The sequence below is a fragment of the Hemicordylus capensis genome, chromosome 5 (assembly GCF_027244095.1).
Source record: "Hemicordylus capensis ecotype Gifberg chromosome 5, rHemCap1.1.pri, whole genome shotgun sequence".
NCBI classification, from domain to species: Eukaryota; Metazoa; Chordata; class Lepidosauria; order Squamata; family Cordylidae; genus Hemicordylus; species Hemicordylus capensis.
In genome coordinates this window covers 121,483,191-121,503,070 of record NC_069661.1, presented here as the reverse complement: position 1 = coordinate 121,503,070, position 19,880 = coordinate 121,483,191, and the positions used below count along the sequence as shown (strand labels likewise).

The window sequence follows — 19,880 nt, the reverse complement described above, 5'->3', positions numbered from 1 at the left end:
AGAAAATCTAAAACCCTGAACTGAAATGACTGGAGCTTTTTGGATCTTAACAGTTTGAACAAACTGCAGAATAAAGCTGGAAGGCATAGAGGTCATGATGTGATCTCATGATCTTAGATAACAGAGTTTCTAAACTTTTAGTACAGGGGAATTACCTATAAATGTGTGCGCTTTGTTAGGATGTCAGCCACTGTCTTAAGGAAAAATTCCAAATTCTTCAAGTTGGAAGTAGAAGCAAGTGTACTGATGCAAGGTCTATACAGCCCTGAATATCACCTTTCCAGTCACTAAAAATACTGGCTATCAGGTCACACAAGTGAGGGGCAAAGCAGTGCCAAAGTTCTTTGTGGAAGCAAGGGTTTATAGAGCACAAAGTGTTTCACTGTTTCTAGAAGTGTTTAGGGTTGCTGTTCGTTGCAATGATCAGCTCAACTCACAATAATGCTTAATTTTACTTTAATTTCTGTACTGAAAAAAGGCGTTTTTATAATTACTGCAAATTCTTACATCAACATATTTCTCCTTAGGAAACAGGTATTTAAAGCAGATTAGAAGCAGCCTTTTCCTGACAGCATAACCATGATCAAATATTCTCATTTGTTCAAAAAGATAACAAAGGTATATCTGGAAAAAATGCCGTAACATTTCTCTGTAAACTTTAAATTCTGAAGAACAGCAAAGTACATCAAAACCCCACATTTCTATCTTAAAAATAACCACAAATCTGGACAGGAAATACAGAAAAAGTTTATTATTATGGATGTACCCCATTTCATTATCTGGTGAAGGAAATCCAAGCCAACGGTTTGGTGCATTACAGACAAGCAAAGTAATAATATACAGTAGCTGCACACCACTTGATTCATTTTTGGATCACAACTAGTATTCTTACTATGACTGTTAGTACAGAAATGTTCTGCAATTAGAAAAAATGAGAATTCTCTCATGCTGTACAATACCACGTGCAAGAGTGTATGTAAGTGTGTGCTAGAGAAAGAGAGAGAGAGATTAAAGAGAAGCCAAATCAGTTTTACTTCTTCTATACCGACCTGCTAGGATGCAGACTCTGGAATGTTCAGCACACAAAAGGTTTTGCAAGCTCCAGACATAATTTAAGTGCTTCTCATGTGCAAAACGTTACTGACTAAAGCTTTTCAAAGGTCGTTTAGTTACAGATATGAACACCTCTGCAAAGATATGAGAATGCGCTATAAGACCCCAGAGGTCATTACAGATTTATTCGTTGATTAAGAAAGAGAAATGCTATTGTTCACTCCAGTAGTTCTAGTCCCTGATGAGGTTCTCCCAATTGAAGGCATTTCATTTGTAGGAAATAGACCACTCTTTGACAGATGCGTCGTGTGATGTCGTTACCAAGGTATGTTCATCCAGCCATGCCAAGCTGCTCACATGATGTAATCTGTGGGCATCTGGCAAAAGGAAGGCAACAAATATGAATGGCTGCAACCATCTTACCTCGTTAAGATTTACTCTGAAGAAAAGTTCAGCACAAGTGTACCTGTCAGTCTTCAACACCCATATGTGCACTCCTCTCATCTGATCACCTAGTACACCTACACCATCATTGTACCCCAGGCACTAGAACACTGCTAGATCTTGTACTCTTATACAACTCATCCACACAACTTCCCTCCAGGTTGCCGCACTGTTTCCGTCAAGAGTTGCCTGCACACCAGAACTGAAGGAAAGAGCCAGCTAGTAGAAATAAATGTCCATTCTGTGTGGCAGCACATCAGGCGAGGTTGACTGCACAGTGGAGGAGATGTGGTTATGTCAAAGGCCTGTGGCACCCACTCTGTAACCTTTTCTTTATGTCTAGAATGAACAGAATTGTGGCTTTACATCATATCAAGGCCACAGGCAAAGAACCAGATGGCTCCAGTTACCTTGCAGCTATATTTTCAGAGCTATAATGGTTGTTCAAATCTATTTTTGTTTCTGACTCAATAAACATGATACTTTATATAGCTATAAACATGATACTTTATATACTGGAGTGAATTTTCTTTTCCAGTGAGACCAACAATACTTTTTCAAAAATAAAATTCTCCGTCACAAAGAGATAAATAATTACCTGGTAGCTTGACTCTGGTCTCTGGGTCACTCAGTGTCCAAACATACACCATCATGTCCATGCCCCCAGAAGCAAAGTGTTCATTGTCTGGTGACCAGGCAATGCAAACAATTTTTGCATGGTGTCCATAGAATATATTGTGTTCCTATTTAGAAAGGGCAAACAAAAGAAGAGTGTAAGGATGACAAGACATCATATTACAAGCTATTCTGAGTTTCAGATCTGAAAGTGATTCAGTGGTCAACATTTTATGAATCCAATTCTACAGTACACTCAGAAGCTGGAAGATTTAACAAGATCCTATGAAGGAACAACTGTAGTATAAATAAAATTGCATTTTAATGTCAATTTTGCCCCACCAATGTTATTATAACCTGGTAAACCTATTCCTGAGGAATATGCAATATGAATGCCTTGCCTTCACAACACATGTTCTAGAAACAAAAGCAGAACTCTATGTATGGAAGGAGTTGTGTGGTCCTTACCGCATAGCCATCAGCAACACTAAACACAGTGACAGCCTTGCTTGCATCTGTCACAGCAAGGAAGGCACCGTCATGAGAGTAGGCCAGGTCAGTCACAGGACCTTTTGCTTCCAAAGTCTTTTCATCTCTTTTTAAAGACGTTCCCTGGATTGCATACAGGTATACTTTTCCATCCTGGAAGTCAGAATATTACAAGGTCAAGCTCTATTCAGGGGACATGAAAAAAAAGCACCACATCTGGTGCTGCCAGCACTGAGAAATACTTCAAAGCATGTAGCCAAAAATATAGTTTGTACCTTATTACCTTGTCAGAAAGAGACTGCTTTTAGGGACAACTTATTAAAGCACATAAATCTGTTGCCTTTACAGGAGATGAAAGCAAGAACAAAAACCGAGATAACCTATGTTCTTGTCCCTTAGTCAGATTAAGAGAGCATCTGAAATTACTTCATTAGAAAGAGAATGTTTCCACATTTATTGCAATGCTGCTGCCGTAGCTGCCAAGTGCTTAAACATCAGAAAATGCTACTTTTATGAAGAATATAAAATCCTTACTGTGCTTCCAATGGCTGCCATACCACCTCCTGGATGAACTGCTACAACTTCTGGTTCAAAACCAGGATCATCAATTGTAAAGCACTTTTTCTTATCCTTCATCAAGACAATCTGTAATCAGAACATATGCAGTTCATGTTGAGCCATGGGCTAGAGAATGAAATTAAATTTGCTATGCTAGGGCTTCCTACTTTATTTGCCCCAAAGACTTGCAACTTGGGTCCCCTTACAACCATTTGGCATTCCTGCCCCAGACAGGCAAGCTAGATATGTATATGTATAAAATACATCTGAGCAAGCATGCCAACAGCCTTTATATATTATATCCATGCACAACTGCATAGGAGCCATTTCCACATGGGTAGCAACGGTCACTTCTGTCTTTCCCACTCATTTATCATCCTGTGGGGTGGGGGAAGAGGATAGGCTGGAGAAGATCCAAACAACTGGTTCAGCTCACATAGCTGTGATAACCACAAATCTATTCACAGCCATGTGAGATTAGCCAAAGAGAGGCAAAGTGCAAGTATGCACATGTGCATGCAGGAACATCTGGAAGTTCATCTTCACTAAAAGCTTTACTACTACTTATATACTGCTTTTCAGGAGAAGTTTTCAAGGCAGCTTACATAGAAAAAGTAAATAAAATAAGATGGTCCTCTGTCCCCAAAGAGCTCACAATCTAAAAAGAAATATAAGGTAGACAGCAGCAATAGCCACTGGAGGGACACTGTTTGGGGCTGGATAGGGCCAGTTGCTCTTCCCCTAAAAGATATAAGAGAATCACCACTTTTAAAAGGTGCCTCTTTGTCCAGTTAGCAGGGGATACTGCATCAATGGCTCACCAATTGGACGATGTTAGAGGCATGGTGGGTACCCAACCCACAAAACGTAATTCAGCTTATCAAGAGACATGGCCATACAAGAATAACAGAAGTCAAAACATCCCGCTATCTCAAATGTGGCCACTTCATGATCTGAGTTATGCCAATAAAAGAAGGGTCAGGACCCCGAGTTCAGTATCAAGAGCCTCAAGAGAGCTCTAGTATGACCCTAGAGCATGGTATATTTTTAGGTATGTATGAAAATGGCATGCAAAACTGGTAATCATAAATGGCTGGTTCAAATTACAGTGGATAGATATGGTACCCCACTCTCCTTCACAATTTCTTCATAAAATGCTGCTTTATGTTACGACAGCCTCTACATGAAGGCAAATTGTGTTTGTTAAGGATTGTAATGAACAGGAATTGCATTAGAAGATGTTGCAGTTCCTGCTAATGTCAATGAGGCCTGTGCAGAAGGGCTTCTCAGTGGACTGCACCTCATCTGAGAACAAATATATGCATACCATTTGGAGTGTCTGCTCCAGGCACCAACATGCCTTGGGCTGCCTGTGGCTTCAAGTGTCAAGGTTGCAGGCAACCAACTTGAGCCCCCATTTAGCCATGTTCTGAGCATGGCTAAATAAGCATGGGAATGCAATCAACATGATTTGGCCTTCATAGTGCTCCAGGAAAAGAAGAAGAAGAAGAAAGATGACTTGCCAAGGACTAAGAATGACCAGAAGGGCAGCTGATAAGGGCATTGGCATAGATTTGGCTTTCCTGCTTTAGGGAGCATCCAGATTTGACAACAATGCAAATTGCAGATGTCTCCAGGGAGTATTCAAGGTCAGCATACCTTCCTCCCTTCTTAGACGCTAAAGCACACACTAGATTGTCTGAGAATTGCCAGTTGTGAGAGGGAGAGAGAGCACTGCCTGTCTGTTCAACTAACCGAATGGAGCAATAGGGCATCACTGGCCCTAACTCAATCAAGCCTTCTGTTACCAGCTATTGAGGGCCGTTTCAACACGGGCATCCGCCTAACCCTGTGTCTAGGACAAAGAATTCCTATAAAGAATGCCCTTTTCCTCCTCATGGTGGCTGGGTAAGGATGCATGTGTGTGTATGTGTGCACACACACCAACCTGCATAATGTACATGCTTTCCCCCCAATTCCATTGACACCCACATGTTCCAAGATCAGCAAAATACTCTGGTTAGAGTTTTCACCCTTGAATCTGCTTGTTGGGGACTAGTAGCCCTAAGTTGCCTTTCCATTGCACCAGAGATTGCCAACTTCCCTCTGCACAGCTTCCACCAGGGTTGTGGTCCTCAGGTCCCCCTGAAGTGGGTCATTGTGAATACTGTGCTTTCATCTGGACTGCCCTGCCCAGGTTCCTCAAGATCTGCAGGTTACTTCATCATGGCCAGAGACCAGATGGATTTTTTTCTGAAAACCTTTCAAAATACAGTGAGGATAAATTAATATAGTGGATGGTTTTTATTTGTTTTGTTTTTACATGCCTAAGTGGGTAAACATACCAAATGAGATCATAAGCTATTTAGGGCATCAGGAAAGTTTATATAGTAGTTTATCTTAAAAAAAAAATTAATGCAAAGGGGGAAATTTGCATGGGAGAGTTTCTGAAAAATTTCTTAAATCAAAAATTTCCAGAAAACCCACAAGTCTGCTTGTGGCAAAGCCTATCCTCCTTCAAACCAGAGAAGGATTAACCACCCCACCCCATTCTCTCTACCCCTTCCATCTTTGCTGGGTTCCCCTCAAACTTGCATGTATTGCAATCCAATGCTCTGCTTAGGGACTAGCATCTTGTAGTTAGGTACTTCTTTTCAGGCCCTCCAAAATGTGGCCAACTACACCCCTCATTATCCACGGGGCTTCTCTTTCTGGCCTACAACTGTGGCTAATGAAACCTTGAGTCAATGGGAATTGGGAGACTGGCGTTAAAAAGGGGCTTAAAGAGCAGGGAGGAGGCAGAAATAAGTGAAATAAAGTACTGTACCATGTACCATGCTCTCCAGCAATGCCCCCTCAAACCCCCAATTCTTTTGCAAAACATCACAGGAGATTTTTTTTTTAAAAAAATTATAAGCCATCCTGCAAAATAGTGGCCAGAAATGACATCTGAAGTCATTTCTGGCCACCCAGGAACCACAGAGGAACGTTTTGCTATTGGGTCTACATTGCCCAACTACAAATACACAAAACCATGGGTGCTGGGACCATGAACAAGGACCAACTGTACCAATTTTTACTTGTATGCTGCTGCCTCGAATAAACTTGATGCTTGTTTTTGAAGCAGCATGGTCTTGACTCCATTACTCCTTTTGGGTATCTTCTGCCTTTACCCACATCAACTATCCCCAAAACCTATTATTGCTATAAGCATGTTTGCACCCAATATGCGCTAATTCCCCCATAGAGATCAAAAACATAGGCACAGGGCATTATAGCTACCACATGCCTGAGCAAACATGGTAACATCAGTTCTTGAATTATCATGGCTAAGAAAAAATAGTAATTAAATAAGGTTCGAGTGCAGAATTCTTTCCAATCCTTCCTTCCCCCCCCTTTTTTTTTTTTGCACTTTCATGCCTCTAGAACTGCCACATTGATTAGAAACTGCTTTGCATTTTTCAGTCAAGTAAGGATGCTTGTTTGGAAGCAAACAAGAGAAACATCACAGCACTCCAATTCACCAAATCTCTCATGTTACCAGTGAAACAGTCTGGGTGGAAAGCCAGACGATTGCTTCAAAACAAGATTTAACATTCAAAAGATTAATTAGGGATAAGAAATGCAACAGTTATTTTGCACTACTTTGCAATCACTTATTTTTATACGCACCGCTCCAATGCATATGATCACGGCATAACCACCTGGTCCAACTGCTAAACATTTTGGCTGAATATCCATTTTTACAACATCTTGGCCACTGAGAAAGGGGAAAAAAGATTTTATCATGCCACACTTGTATATCTCAGTTTTAAAGTAACCAGGTTCAGAGTTAAATTGAAGAGGTTAAAAAAAAAAAAAACATTAAAAACTGGACATCTAGCATAGCACCTGAAATAATATTTTATCTTGTTTTTAGAGTAGGCGTTTTCATAGTATACTTTGTCCGAGGCTGAAAAAGAGTGAACATAAGGAAGCCCCTGGGGTAGTTTTGAAATATTAGAAGAACCAATAGAATCTTTACTTTATTTATCAAACTTGTACACCACTCCAAACTTTCGTCTCTGCGTGGTTAACAATAGCATAAAACAAGTTTAAAACATATACAAAAACTTAAAACAGTTTAAAAATAAACCAGAGATTAAAACCCAATTTTTTTTTTAGGAAGCTGAGGAAGCTTGGACGAAAAGATGGGTTTTCAGGTGTTTTTTGAAAATTGCCAGAGATGGGGAGGATCATATCTCAGCAGGGAACGCATTCCACAATCTTGAGGCAGCGACCGAGAAGGCCCATCTCTGTGTAGCCACCAAACAGGTCGGGGGCAACTGGAGACGGATCTCCTCAGATGACCTCAATGGGCAGTGGAGCTTGTAATGAAGAAGACAATCTCTTAGATACCCAGGGCCTAAGCCGTTTAGGGCTTTGTAAGTTATAACTAGCACTTTGTATTTTGTCCAGGAACCTATTGGCAGCCAGTGTAACTCCATCAGTAAAGTAGTAACATGGTCTCTCTGAGATGACCCAGAGACCAACCTGGCTGCCACGTTCTGAACCAACTGAAGTTTCTGGAATACACACAGAGGCAGCCCCACGTAGAGCGCATTACAAAAGTCAAGTCTGGAGGTCATCAACAGATGTACCACTGTTTTGAGGTCATTGATCTCGAGAAACGGGCGCAGCTGGCATATCAGCCGGAGCGGATAGAAAGCACCCCTGACCACTGCCTTGACCTGAAAAACCTGCGAGAGGTGTGAATCCAGAAGTACTCCCAGACTGCAAACCTGTTCCTTTTGGGGAAGTGTGACCCCATCTAGAACAGGTAGATCAAAATCATCTTTAGAGTTCTGACCCCGCACAATAAGTACCTCCGTCTTATCTGGATTCACCTTCAGTTTATTCTCCTTCATCCAGCCCATTACTGCTTAACAGCATTACTGTATTTAACACAATACATCTTAATGTCACCATTAGCTTTTATGAGGAGTCTATATTGAAATCTTAGTTTGTGCTCATTCCCTCCCTTGCCTATCAAAACAGAAACTAATCTGGTCAATGTTGACAACACATCACATTGCATTGTTAGGTCATGTAAAATGCTCTGTGTTAAAGTGAACAGCAGGGCCTTTGGTTTGTTGTAGGAACATATTGCTTGATGTCAGTGGCTCACATATTGCACATGCTTCTGTTTATTTTGTGTCAAAGCATGAGCACTGTTGCACAAATGCCCAAAGATACACAAATGCAGTCGCATGATGGATGGCCACTGGAAATAATGGCTGTCTGTAGCGAATAGCGAATTTAAGCCCAGCCTTTGTCTCAAGGCAAGCTCACATAGGGGGAAGAAAAATGCTGATTCATTCCCTCCATGTTTGCTCAAAAAAGGCTGTTCCTTTTTACAACTTAAACTGCTTCCTCAGTAGCTGATTCGCTGCCACCACACCCACTTTTTAACAGAGTTTATTCCCCACCCCCGGAGTGGGTGAAATTCCAGGGAAACTCTCCTCCTTTTTTCATTGGTAAATACAGAAAACTTTCCACGTGCAGCCTACGTGTGATATGAAAGCTTGGTAGTGTGAGTTGCTGAGCAATCAAACCTGAGACGTGTTTGTACCAGAGTAAAACCCCTTTTCCTGAGTTTAAAAAAAAACCACTCAGAAGCAGGTGAAAGTACAAAGAACAAAAACAGAAAAACTTGTATTTCCAAAATACTTAAGACTGCTTCAGTCTAAGGCTCTCTCAGCTTTTAGTTACAAGTAAAAAGAAACACTCAGTATTTTACAAGATTACTTCCAAAGATCGCTTTAGCTTGTGTTTGGAGTGGCCCACTTTAAAATCGTGGTTACCCAGTTGCAAGGATAATTCAAAAAGCACCCGCCAGATGCAAGAAACCTTTAAAAGCACCTTTACAGGGTACAGAGACTTCTACAGATCCCTGGCTAGACAAAAGGGTTCAGGCTCAGTTCCTCTTAGTTATGCTACAGTTAAACACACAAATCAATTGTAAGGCGTTGCAGAAGCACAAAATCAAAAGAAATCTAATGCAGGATACCTAACACATGGTCCCCTGGTTAAATGTTACCTTTCCCTGAAGCCAAAGTCCCTCCTGAACTCACCAAATCCATGGTAGAGATGCCAGGCCCCTGTAGAGCTCCTGGTTGCCACCACTGCCTGGCCAGACAACCTCTTGTCCACCCTGCCTGGTTCCAACCAAGAACAAAGAACCCCCTTCACTTCCTGCTGCCAAGTCCTCCAGGAGCCACCTACCGTGTGCTCATTGGCTGATCCCTAGAGGTCACTGCCTGATAGACAGGACAGGGTTCACTTGTTAGGGGAGGGGAAGGGAGGGCAGATCACCACACTGTCCACCATGCAACTGTGCGTGCACAATATCATGTTTTTGACCAATTGTGCTCATGCCTCATAAGGCACATGGAAGATCGCGTAGTATGACAGCCAGAATCCTGTGGTTGCTTGGTTGCCAGTGAGCAGCAGCCTCACAGCTGAATTTCAAGGAAAAGTGTAGGATGTGATTTGCTGCTGCACCTTCACCTCAGAATTGCATATAAACAAGGCATGTCCCAATATGAACCTGACTTGTTTTCTATATGTTTTTCCTGGGGCACAATGCCGGTCTTTGCAATCTGTCCAACTGTTGTTCTATGTTAGTAGCTGAGGGTCAAGAAAGCTTATCTAAGACATTCCAAGGTCCCTTGGATACACAGTTCTATCTCCTTGCTTGGTTGCATATTATGAACCTCATGATCACTTACAGACTCCCAACTAAGATTATCGCTCATCTAAAAGGGCACCAACATTAAGGAATGTGTCTCTGTACCAAACTAGTGTGTCATTATCCCCTTTAACACAGAACACTGCTACATGGCCAACACCACAGATCACTTTCAGTGTTCTTTACACAGGCAACTTTGTATTGTCTTTCTCAAAAGAACAGGAATACCAATACAGATGTGGGTGAGCACTTTAGTTTCCTGGCCGTTCCAGCAAGGATCTCAAAGTGGCTCTCAAAACACATCAATTCAGTTGGAATGAGAAGAAGCAGAAGGGGAGGGGGGAGTTCCAGAAAGTCAGGCTTTCAAGGCCTGAAAACCAATACAAACATTAATTTGTATGAAGTATAAACCATTATAAAGAGCAATTAAAAGGAATTGCTTCAGTGAAATATTAATGCACCCTTTTAAATGCAACCCCCCCCTTAAATGCTGCTTATGTTCCTCAATCCACTTAAACAACTGACAAAGACTATGACACTCATGCTCTTAAAACAAGGTATTACAAAGACCAGTCTTATTCTCAGAAAGGTATCAAAGTAGTGTACCATTGTCTTGGCAACATGGAAAGATTTTAAATTCAGTATACACATAGCACCACCATCCATATTGAAGGACTCCATTGTGAATGTATAAAGCTATTCAACAGGAGTCTATGATCCAGAGTAGTTTATAGGCAGATGGACTTACTTTGGCTTGACGGATTCCCCCTGTGCTACACTTTTATCCTTCTAGGAAATTGCTAAGAGCATCAAAAGCAGTTCTGCAAGATGGTAGAGAACTAGGTGGGAGGTAGAAAAGGCCCCAGGGCATAGAAGTAAAAAGGTTCCACGGACTGGAGCTTAAACCTAATGTTCTAAAAGCCAAAGCATCTGATGAGATTCTTCCATCTATTTTCTTGAAAAATACAGGTTTACTATTTTTTTGAGGGGGAAATTCTAGGTCTTAGCACTTGTTTCTCTCTAGTACAGTAATTAACTTTCCCAGTCTATTCAGAGTATAACACACGTTACAAGAGACTGACAGGAAGGAGAAAGAACACAGTCACGCTGTCTAATTCAAGGATCATTCCTTTCACTGTACATACAAATGCAGCTGGATAACATTAAAAAAAAGACAGGACAGACTTTTGAGAACTACCACCTTATCGTTTTTATTTTATATTTGAATATATTTGCTATGAACCACACCGCCCAATGAGATAGAGAGGTTCGTCTGCAGTTGCCACCGGCTCGTCTGGTGGCTACTCAGGGACAGGCCTTCTCCATTGCTGCCCTGAGGCTTTGGAAAATACTTCCTGCTGAAATAAGAGCCTCCCCATCTCTTACAACTTTTAAAAAGGCAGCCAAGACACATTTGTTCACCCAGGCTTTTAATTAGATAGTGTTTTAATAGTTTTAACCCTTTAAATTTTAATTGTTGAAATGTTTTAATCTTTTTATTGGTTTTTTTGTTTTTTTATAAACCACCCAGAGAACTTGCGTTTTGGGCAGTATAAAATTGTGTTAAATAAATAAGACAAATACATGACATTTTCAAAACTGAAACTAATGTCTGTAACAAAGGAGGCAGAGAAGACTGGCCAAGCTTCTTTTTCACTCAGTATTGCATGAAAAAAGCTGCAGCTGTGCAAGCTGACCTGTCAAATACACACTGCCAGTACCCCATTTAAAATGATCAACAAAAATCAAGCAAGTGCTGATACTTAAATATCTATGTAATCATGCCTCAATATGCTGGGGCTTAGGAAAGTAACAGGGGCTGATAAAGCAACCAGGTAGATAACTTCTCAAATTACAATTATGATTCATTTAAAGCTGTGGAAGCCATTTCCTCCCATATAAAATTCCCCTCTAGATTTCCATTCCTCACTCTACCTCCCCTGCCAACCCCATGGATGAGGCCGTGGCTTTGCATGCAGCAGGTCCAAGGTCCAATCCCTGGCATCTCCAGGTAGAGCTGAAAGAGACTCCAGAAACCTTGGGTAGCCACTGCCATCTCTGTGTAGACAATACTGAGCTAATACACTGTTGTGGCTTGGTATAAGACAGCTCCCTAGGCTCCTTTGCTAAAAGGCTGCAGTTCAAATCAAAGAATAGCTGAAGAAGCTGGAGTTTTAAATTTGAAGGCTGTACTCTTATCCACCTTTTTATTCTCAACAAATATATGCACAGGATGAAACTGCAAGATGTGCTGGACCTTAAGATTTCAAACTTTCTATTCTGAAGTTGCAGGAGGGAAATTAAAAGCAACAAAATAAGAACTATGCATGCAGATGGCAACATTGTTATACTCTATTAAGAAGTAACTTGCTGGGAGTGCTTCTGGATCCAAACCTCTCGCTGGTATCCCAGGTTGAGGCGGTGGCCAGGAGGTGCTTTCTATCAGCTTCAGCTGATACATTAGCTGCATCTGTTTGAGATAAATGACCTCAGAACAGTGGCAAATATGCTGGTAACCTCCAGACATGACTACTGCAAAATGCTCTATGTGGGGCTGCCTTTGTACATGGTCCAGAACTGCAGTTAGTATTGAATGCAGAAGCCAGGTTGGTCTCTGGGTCCTCTTGGAGAGACCATAGTACTCCTATATTAAAATAACTATACTGGCTGCCAATAGGTTTTCGGGCAAAATACAAGGTGCTGGTTATAACCTATAAAGCTCTGAACAGCTTAGGCCCTGGGTATATATGAGAACATCTTCTGCACTATGAATATGAGCCCCATTGCCCATTGAAATCATCCAGAGAGTTTATCTGCAGTTGCCACCAGCTCATCTATTGCTACGCCAAGGCTCTGGAACGTACTTCCTAAAGAAACAACAGCCTTCCCCATCTCTGACGGCTTTTTAAAAAGTCCTTAAAGATTTTTTTTCCCCACCCAAGCTTTTTAACTTGATTGTGGTATTAAATGCAAAATCAAATCCAGATTAATATTTGGAACTAAGAGAAAGGCATAGTTTGACATAAGAACAAAGGAGAGAGCATGTTCCCACCCTCTAGAACCTTTTAAGAGCAATTTAACCATTTACTATTATTTCGATGACCTATTAATGTTTTATTCTCAATTGGTTTAAGATGCTCTGGATCTCTATTTCATTTCTAGTTTTTCCTTTGCACTCAAGTTTCAGCAAACTATATAAAAGTATACAAAGAAGATGGTTCGCATGCAACTAAATAGCCAATGTAGCACTTGCATGTTTCATATTAATAATATAACAGAATTAACTTGTCTAAAGAGTTATATAAGGTCATTTTAATTTCAGATTGATACTACATGATTTGGGAAAAGATTTAACAAACATACCTGTAGTCTTTTTTGCTAAGACTGGTGTAACGTACAGTATCATCCATGCTACAGCTGACCAGCTGCTCCGATTCATCCACAGCCATTCGTGAAACCTGGTTTGTGTGCCCTTTCCCAGAAAAGCTATCGTTTTCCCCAGTCTCAGAATCCCAGTAATGTGAGCAAAATATTAAGGAAATTCTTTATGAACAGGAAGATTCAGTACTTATTTCATTTAATAATCAAATTGTCTCAATTCCAAGTAGTAGTATTAGTAGAAGTAACAGTGGTAAAAGAAGAAGAAAATGAACCATCTGTGGTTAACGTCCTAGTCCCAAACACAGATATTTGCAGTTAAGTCTCACAGATTGCAAACTGAATATAATTTCAAGTAAACATGCTTGGAACTAGCCTGTTGGAGAGCAAAGGTAAGATACTTGGGGCCAATCTAAACAAGGTGCCAGAAGATGTATGAAGAGTCTCCCAACACCTTAGAAAACACATGTAAGTGTATTTGCTGGCATTTGTGAACCTGATTGGATCACTACAGGGGGAGTATTTAGTCCCCCACCCCACCCTCGGCCATTTTTCTACTCAAAATTGCTTCTCTCCCCCCCCCCCCGCCGCCTTTAAAAAAAATTGTCAAATTTATATACTGTCTCATTTAAAAATCCCAAGGTGGTTGTTTTTCCATTCACAAAAGGAAGCAGTAGTGTACTGGGGGGGAGGGTGTAAGTATTTTAAATAAAGCATCCCTTGCCCGCACTGCTCTGATCAGACACAAAGTTCAAGTGGCAGCATTTCAGTAAACCCAACACACACTGCTGGAAGACTGATTATACCTCTCTGGCATCCAGTCGAGTCCTCAGTGTGGATTGCAAAACACAGACTATAATTACAATTTTGGCTTTCAAAGTAAATCAAAGTGATTTTATAGGCAGAGATGTTACTAGAAGGTTACGAAGCTGCACTTCGATTTGGAACTTAGCAAGCCCTCAAGCACATCAAAATACCCAGTGCAGAATCTTTGTTGATGATTAAGCCACCTGAAACAGATTACTACTAAAAGCAGCATATTCCAGAAGACGATAGGAAAGATAGGAGAGACTTGTACAGGACTTGAAGTTTTTATCTGCAAAAATGGCTATTTGGGTACCCAAAGGATATTAATATGCCCATCATGGCTCCCAGAGTAGATATAGGATTTCCCCCCGTTTTTATGCACTGTAAGACACTGTATTGATTTACTGTGACCCTAAAAAAACAAAGACACAAAGTTATTGAAAACCATTACGTACGTCAAATAAACTAGGGTATGCATGTCTGTCGATCTCTATCTCCACAAGCACACAAATAATATATATCTCAACATAGGCTTAAATCTATCATACCGTAGCATGAGGTTGTTTCCCTAATATAGTAGCATGAAGTTTTGGGGGCTTTTCTGAACCTCTTGTCTAGCAGAAGCCTACCATGCCTGCTGAAAAGTACCTTCTGAAGATTAGGGACTTGGCTTTGCAGGGGCAAAACAGGCTACAGCCAGAGGGAAAAACTGGCACAATCCATCTGTAAGTGCTTACTGCATAGGGGGTAGAGTAGGGGCTGGATCTAGTGTTCTAATTTTTTTCATCTGTGTGTGGAATGAGTTTTGTTCTGAGCAGCAGCATCAAGACAGTGTGTGTGCCGTGCATGTGCCTTCAATGTGGGGCCTTCCTGATTCAGCCAGAGCAGGATCGAAAATTAACTGAGCGAACAAAAAACCGTGCGAGCACTTGCGCGCGCACACACACACACACACACACACCACTTAGAGGGAACACTGGTTGAATCCAAGCCACCATCGTATTTCCGTCTATAAACTGTTTAACTAAATGTTACACTAACAGCTGTAGGTCTGCTTTTTGCCATTGAAACTTCACAATACAAGCAAATAACCTGAAAAGCCAGAAGCACTTCCAAGTTCCTTTTATAAAGCATGGACTTATTTCATTTCACTTAAAGAAAAAAAGTTTTGCTTTGCTAAGCTACTGCCCCTTTAAGGTGATAGCTGTACTGTTCTGTTTTTTTATCATTACCGGAGTTATCAATAGCCTATTTCAAGCAGCCTTTAAGTTAGCAAATTAATATTCCAAGCCACACTATCAGAAGATCCTGATAATACCAAAAATATCAATGAACTAGAAACCTCATGCTCAATGAGCCAACAGACCTTTATCACGCGAAGGGGTTTATCTGGGTTGTTCTTATCCAGATAGTTGATGTAGCCAGAAAGAGAAAGAGTCAACAAGTGGTCCTTTTGCCACAGGCAGCCCAACTGTTGATCCAGAACATCTGATCCCATGTTAAATGTATTCACTATGCTATTGGCACCAACGTCCCAAATCTTCGCCGTTTTATCTCCAGAAGCAGAAAGTAAGTGACTGCCATCTGGACTCCAACTAATCTGTTAAGAGAGAACAAGTGACTTAGAAGTCCAGGCCTATTCCATATATAAGGAAATGTAACTTCAGAAGTTTCCTTCCTGGTGCTTACTGTCCCTGGGTTTTACAAATACATGCATTTGTATTTAAATGCAAGTATTTAAGTGTGATTTAAATTTAAATACAAACTTAAAAAAAGAATTGGGACAATTTTCACCAATAATGTCTTAATCTGTAAATCTGATTAACACAGATAAAATGCTGCAGCCCTAAAAAGGAAACCAAGCTTTTAAGAAGCCTAGAGCATCGCCCAGGAATCAGATCTTGTACAGTTCAAGGCATTCTGCAGGCAACGAAACTCAGCTGCAGTCCCCAACAGCACGACTGCAACAGCTCTAGACGCAGCTGAAGGTAGATACGTTTATCCCAGAAGCAATAAGATATTGATATAGGCCACTTTAATTCTTCCTGCAGCAATATCTTTCATGCCTGACAAGCCACTGAACAGCTCTGCCACACTTGCCCAAGCACAATGTGCAGTTTTACCTGCTATGGAGCAAAGCACTATTTGTGCTGTTGTAACAGAGGCAGATTTATAGGACGGAGACATCTACAAATTAATACAGCGTTATAATCTATGGGGGATGGGGAAGGAATCATACTTACTGCATAAATGCCCCCATCATGAGCCTTGTTTCCACCTAGACAACCAACTTTCTCTCCAGTTTTCCCATCATAAATAAGAATCTTAAAAAACAAAAACAAACACCACCTGTTGAAACATCACAAGTAAACTCCAAGGTCATTCACACAAAAACTGTTGTACTACCAATTTTTGGTTGTGTGGAAGCAAGGTAGAAGGAAAAGCTGCCCAGGTTTTCCTCTTACCTTGCTTCCACATAACTGAAAATTGGGAGCACACACAGCTCACAAACCAGGGAAGAACACAGTTTGATTGTGTGAATGACCTCACTGAATAATTTAAAGGAACTGCTAAGATTTCCATATGCGGGGAAAAGCCAAGTATCAATAGAGATGTTGACAATGCATCCTTGACCAGATAAACCTTTAACACACATTACTTTAATAAAAAGCAGTGGTTTTTCTAAACATTTGAAATATAGAAAGGTTATCATTGGGTGTAAGAGGTTATATTTGTAACTCTTGCTGCAGTAGGAATTGCCACCTTCCCATAATCACAGCAACCCACTACACCTGAGATTAGACACCACATCTCTTAATTCAAGGAAGCAGCTTACAATCATGTCTGCTGTTTTGGCTAACAAAAGCACTGATGCCAGACCAGTCAAAGAGTTGTGCCTTTAAAGGTCCATTTTGAAAAAATGGCTATCACCTTGCTATTAGCAATGTTGAGAGGCATTATCATTGCCCTCTAGTGTGATCAGCAGGGAGAAAATCTCAGCCAAGACCAAGTTCTATAACACAAATGGCTCCAGCCACTGTATTGGGCAACCATCTCATCCCATGTCTTTTGGAGAGCACCAAATTGAATGTAGCAGTAGTGAACCTACTGATCTCCAAAGATCAGCAGCAAGAGGTGCCACCCCTCTTTTCAAATCTCATTTTTTCAGCAAGAGCTTTAGTTTAACCCTTTAGTCACCATTCACAACAGTAATCAAGCTCAAATAAGTGTAACTGAATATGGTCTCATTCATCCCTTTTCTCTTCCACCGTTCCCTTTGTATTCTTCCTCACTGTCAACTTTAGACCACTGGTTCTTTGGAGGCAGGGATTCATTTTTGTTTTACTTAGAAAAAAGTCCCAGACAACACAATAACCATCTAAGCTACCACAAGAACATATACAGTTGCCTTATTCAGTGTCAGACCATTGGTTCATCTGACCTAGTATATTCTTCTATGACAGGCAGCAACTTCTGAGATCTGGTCCTCCCCAGCCCTCAGATCCTTTAAAATGAAGATCCTAGAAACTGAACTTGAGATTCCCTGCATCCAAAGTATGTGCTCCACAACTGAATGACAGACCTTTCTTTCACCATTCCACTCTTGTGCATTTTGTTAGAAATACGAAAAAAGCTCAGTTTTACCTGGCCATCTGCACTGGCTGTAGCAAACCTATTTCCATCAGGAGAAAAACGAACACAGTTGACAAAACGGCCATGGTCCTGCAGAAAAGAAGTACACCAGAACTTTAGTTCTCAAAGCCAACTCCAGATGATCTCCATTGCCAGTCTGTCGTTCTGCCCCTTGCATTTGACAGTATTAAGAACATACTGAGGGCTTAGAAGGCATCTCACAGAGTTGCACGAGAGAAAACCCAATGTAATTAGCAGCAAGCTAGGCTATACAGTAGGCCAGGAGATTGCGGGGAGGGGGTCTAAGAGCAGCACCCTACATTTCTGTAGTATACATATAAACAAAGTGGATACAGTTGAAAACATAGCACTCAACTCCACCTAGAGTTGAGCTGGCAGGAGGATACAGATAAATAACTAGTTGTCAACTGCTTACACGTCCAACATGGTTAAGTAGCCTGCATCCATCTTCTGTCTCAGACATCACTTGCAAAAAGACTGCATGGTCTGAAGGCCATGTGTTACTCTTCTGGTGCTATACATGAATGTTTCTCTCTTTCTAACATGAATGAGATAGATTTTCCAGGAATACCATCACGTATCTGCTCCAAGTTCTCAAAAACATGCAGATATAGGCCATCTGTAGATAAAGTTACTGTAAGTACATCGTCTTTTGCAAATGTGGCTTGGGCCTCTGCATAGCAGGGCCTCCAAATTGAATCTGCTTGCTCCATCCCTGGGCCTGCCTAACACCCACACAGTGAAATTCACACTGGAACAGGGCCCTAAAGCAGTTGGGAGCGCTGCTTGTGGAACTTCATGCGAACCGGACTTCCAGGGCACAAATCCCAAGTGGGTCTGGGCAGACAGAAACATCTAACACAGACTTTACACAGTTTAGAGCCACATCTGGTTTAGTCAGCTATAGGAGTCCAAGTAACCATAAAGTCATCTTTGATGGTGCAAGTTCTGTTGACGTGAGCAGCTGAAGTGGTCCAAATTTAAATTTAATAAGTTCCAGACAAACACAGAAGTTCTGAGCATCAAAATGCACTGCAACATCACTACTTGCAAGGATGAAAATCCTTCTCATTAACTTACCAAATAATCTTGATTTAACTGTAATAAGAGGCAGAATCCAAAGACTTTAGATCTGTACAATGCTTAGGTGGGTTCCAAACTGGCAAGGGCAGTCTTGCTTCTGCTTGGGGATTTTCAAACCCTCATTTTTAACAGCAGCCAGCCCATACTTGCTCTCCCCTCTCCTCTGATGCAGCACACCATGAGAGGCAAAGGGCTGCCACTGGAAGGAAGTGTCACTCCTTCCCATATGTGCATGAGAAAATTGGTTTCGGCTTGTTCATGGGAGTGCGTGGAGGAAGAAAATATTCCAGCCAATAAAGCTTGCATGCAGGTAACAAAGAATACCAACTCACGCTTATTGTAAACTTGAATTTGAATGGTGGTCCCTCAAAGAAAGCAGCACAATTATCATCACTGCCGGTTGCTAGGCGGTAGGGTCTTGTCTGTTTAATATCCACACTATTAATCACTTTGTTATGGCCAGTGATCTCGCCTACTGAAGAACCAGTATCCCACAGAAACACTGCTCCAAATCTATTTAAAAGATAAACAAATGCAAGTCATCTAAAGTGAAGGTGATGTGCACGCGCACGAATGCATCTTAACTCCTTCAGCATGGTCAGCATGTTGAGCATACTTAGACAATAGAAATTAGGTCACCCAGTTAATCTCATGCGATTTCAGCCTTGCTCCCTAGGGCAGTCGAATGCTCTGTCCATTAGGTAGAAACTACACTAATGAAGTAGGATACTTTCTCCAGAGATGAATGAGCAGTGTCTGTAATATTTTCAATATTACACCAATATTTTTCTCTAGCTACTAGCCACTGAAATCTGTCCTGCCATTTCAACATCCACTCCCACCTGCTGCCACAGAACACAGAAGTGTCAAGAGGTGAACAAGCAGCAAGCATTTTATTTAGTCCTAAATAAGCAAGAAACACTTCAGGATTCACTTTCAAGGGCTTAGTCAGCAAAAGGAAAACAAATTTTCTGTCGCTATATTAACTGATGTAACTACTTTAAAAAAAAAAACCTCTCAGGTCAACATTCATAACATTCATGGAACTGTATCACTTGTGAAAGCATAT

General features: G+C 41.1%; 1 protein-coding gene across 2 annotated transcripts in view; it reads right to left on the bottom strand.

Annotated features, from left to right (window-relative positions):
* Nucleotides 1–439: 439 nt before the first annotated feature.
* The window catches only part of WDR1 (WD repeat domain 1), a 49,585-nt gene continuing 30,144 nt past the window's right edge, over nucleotides 440–19,880 (bottom strand). For both annotated transcript variants that reach the window (XM_053255544.1, XM_053255545.1), the window contains exons 5-15: nucleotides 19,144–19,324; nucleotides 17,720–17,797; nucleotides 16,318–16,398; nucleotides 15,441–15,674; nucleotides 14,394–14,486; nucleotides 13,253–13,404; nucleotides 6,832–6,919; nucleotides 3,136–3,246; nucleotides 2,581–2,754; nucleotides 2,096–2,240; nucleotides 440–1,430 (exon numbers count right to left, since the gene is read on the bottom strand). In XM_053255544.1, the coding sequence (XP_053111519.1) occupies nucleotides 1,321–1,430; nucleotides 2,096–2,240; nucleotides 2,581–2,754; nucleotides 3,136–3,246; nucleotides 6,832–6,919; nucleotides 13,253–13,404; nucleotides 14,394–14,486; nucleotides 15,441–15,674; nucleotides 16,318–16,398; nucleotides 17,720–17,797; nucleotides 19,144–19,324 (1,447 nt within the window). In that variant the 3' untranslated portion in view covers nucleotides 440–1,320. The remainder of the gene's footprint in view (nucleotides 1,431–2,095; nucleotides 2,241–2,580; nucleotides 2,755–3,135; nucleotides 3,247–6,831; nucleotides 6,920–13,252; nucleotides 13,405–14,393; nucleotides 14,487–15,440; nucleotides 15,675–16,317; nucleotides 16,399–17,719; nucleotides 17,798–19,143; nucleotides 19,325–19,880) is intronic.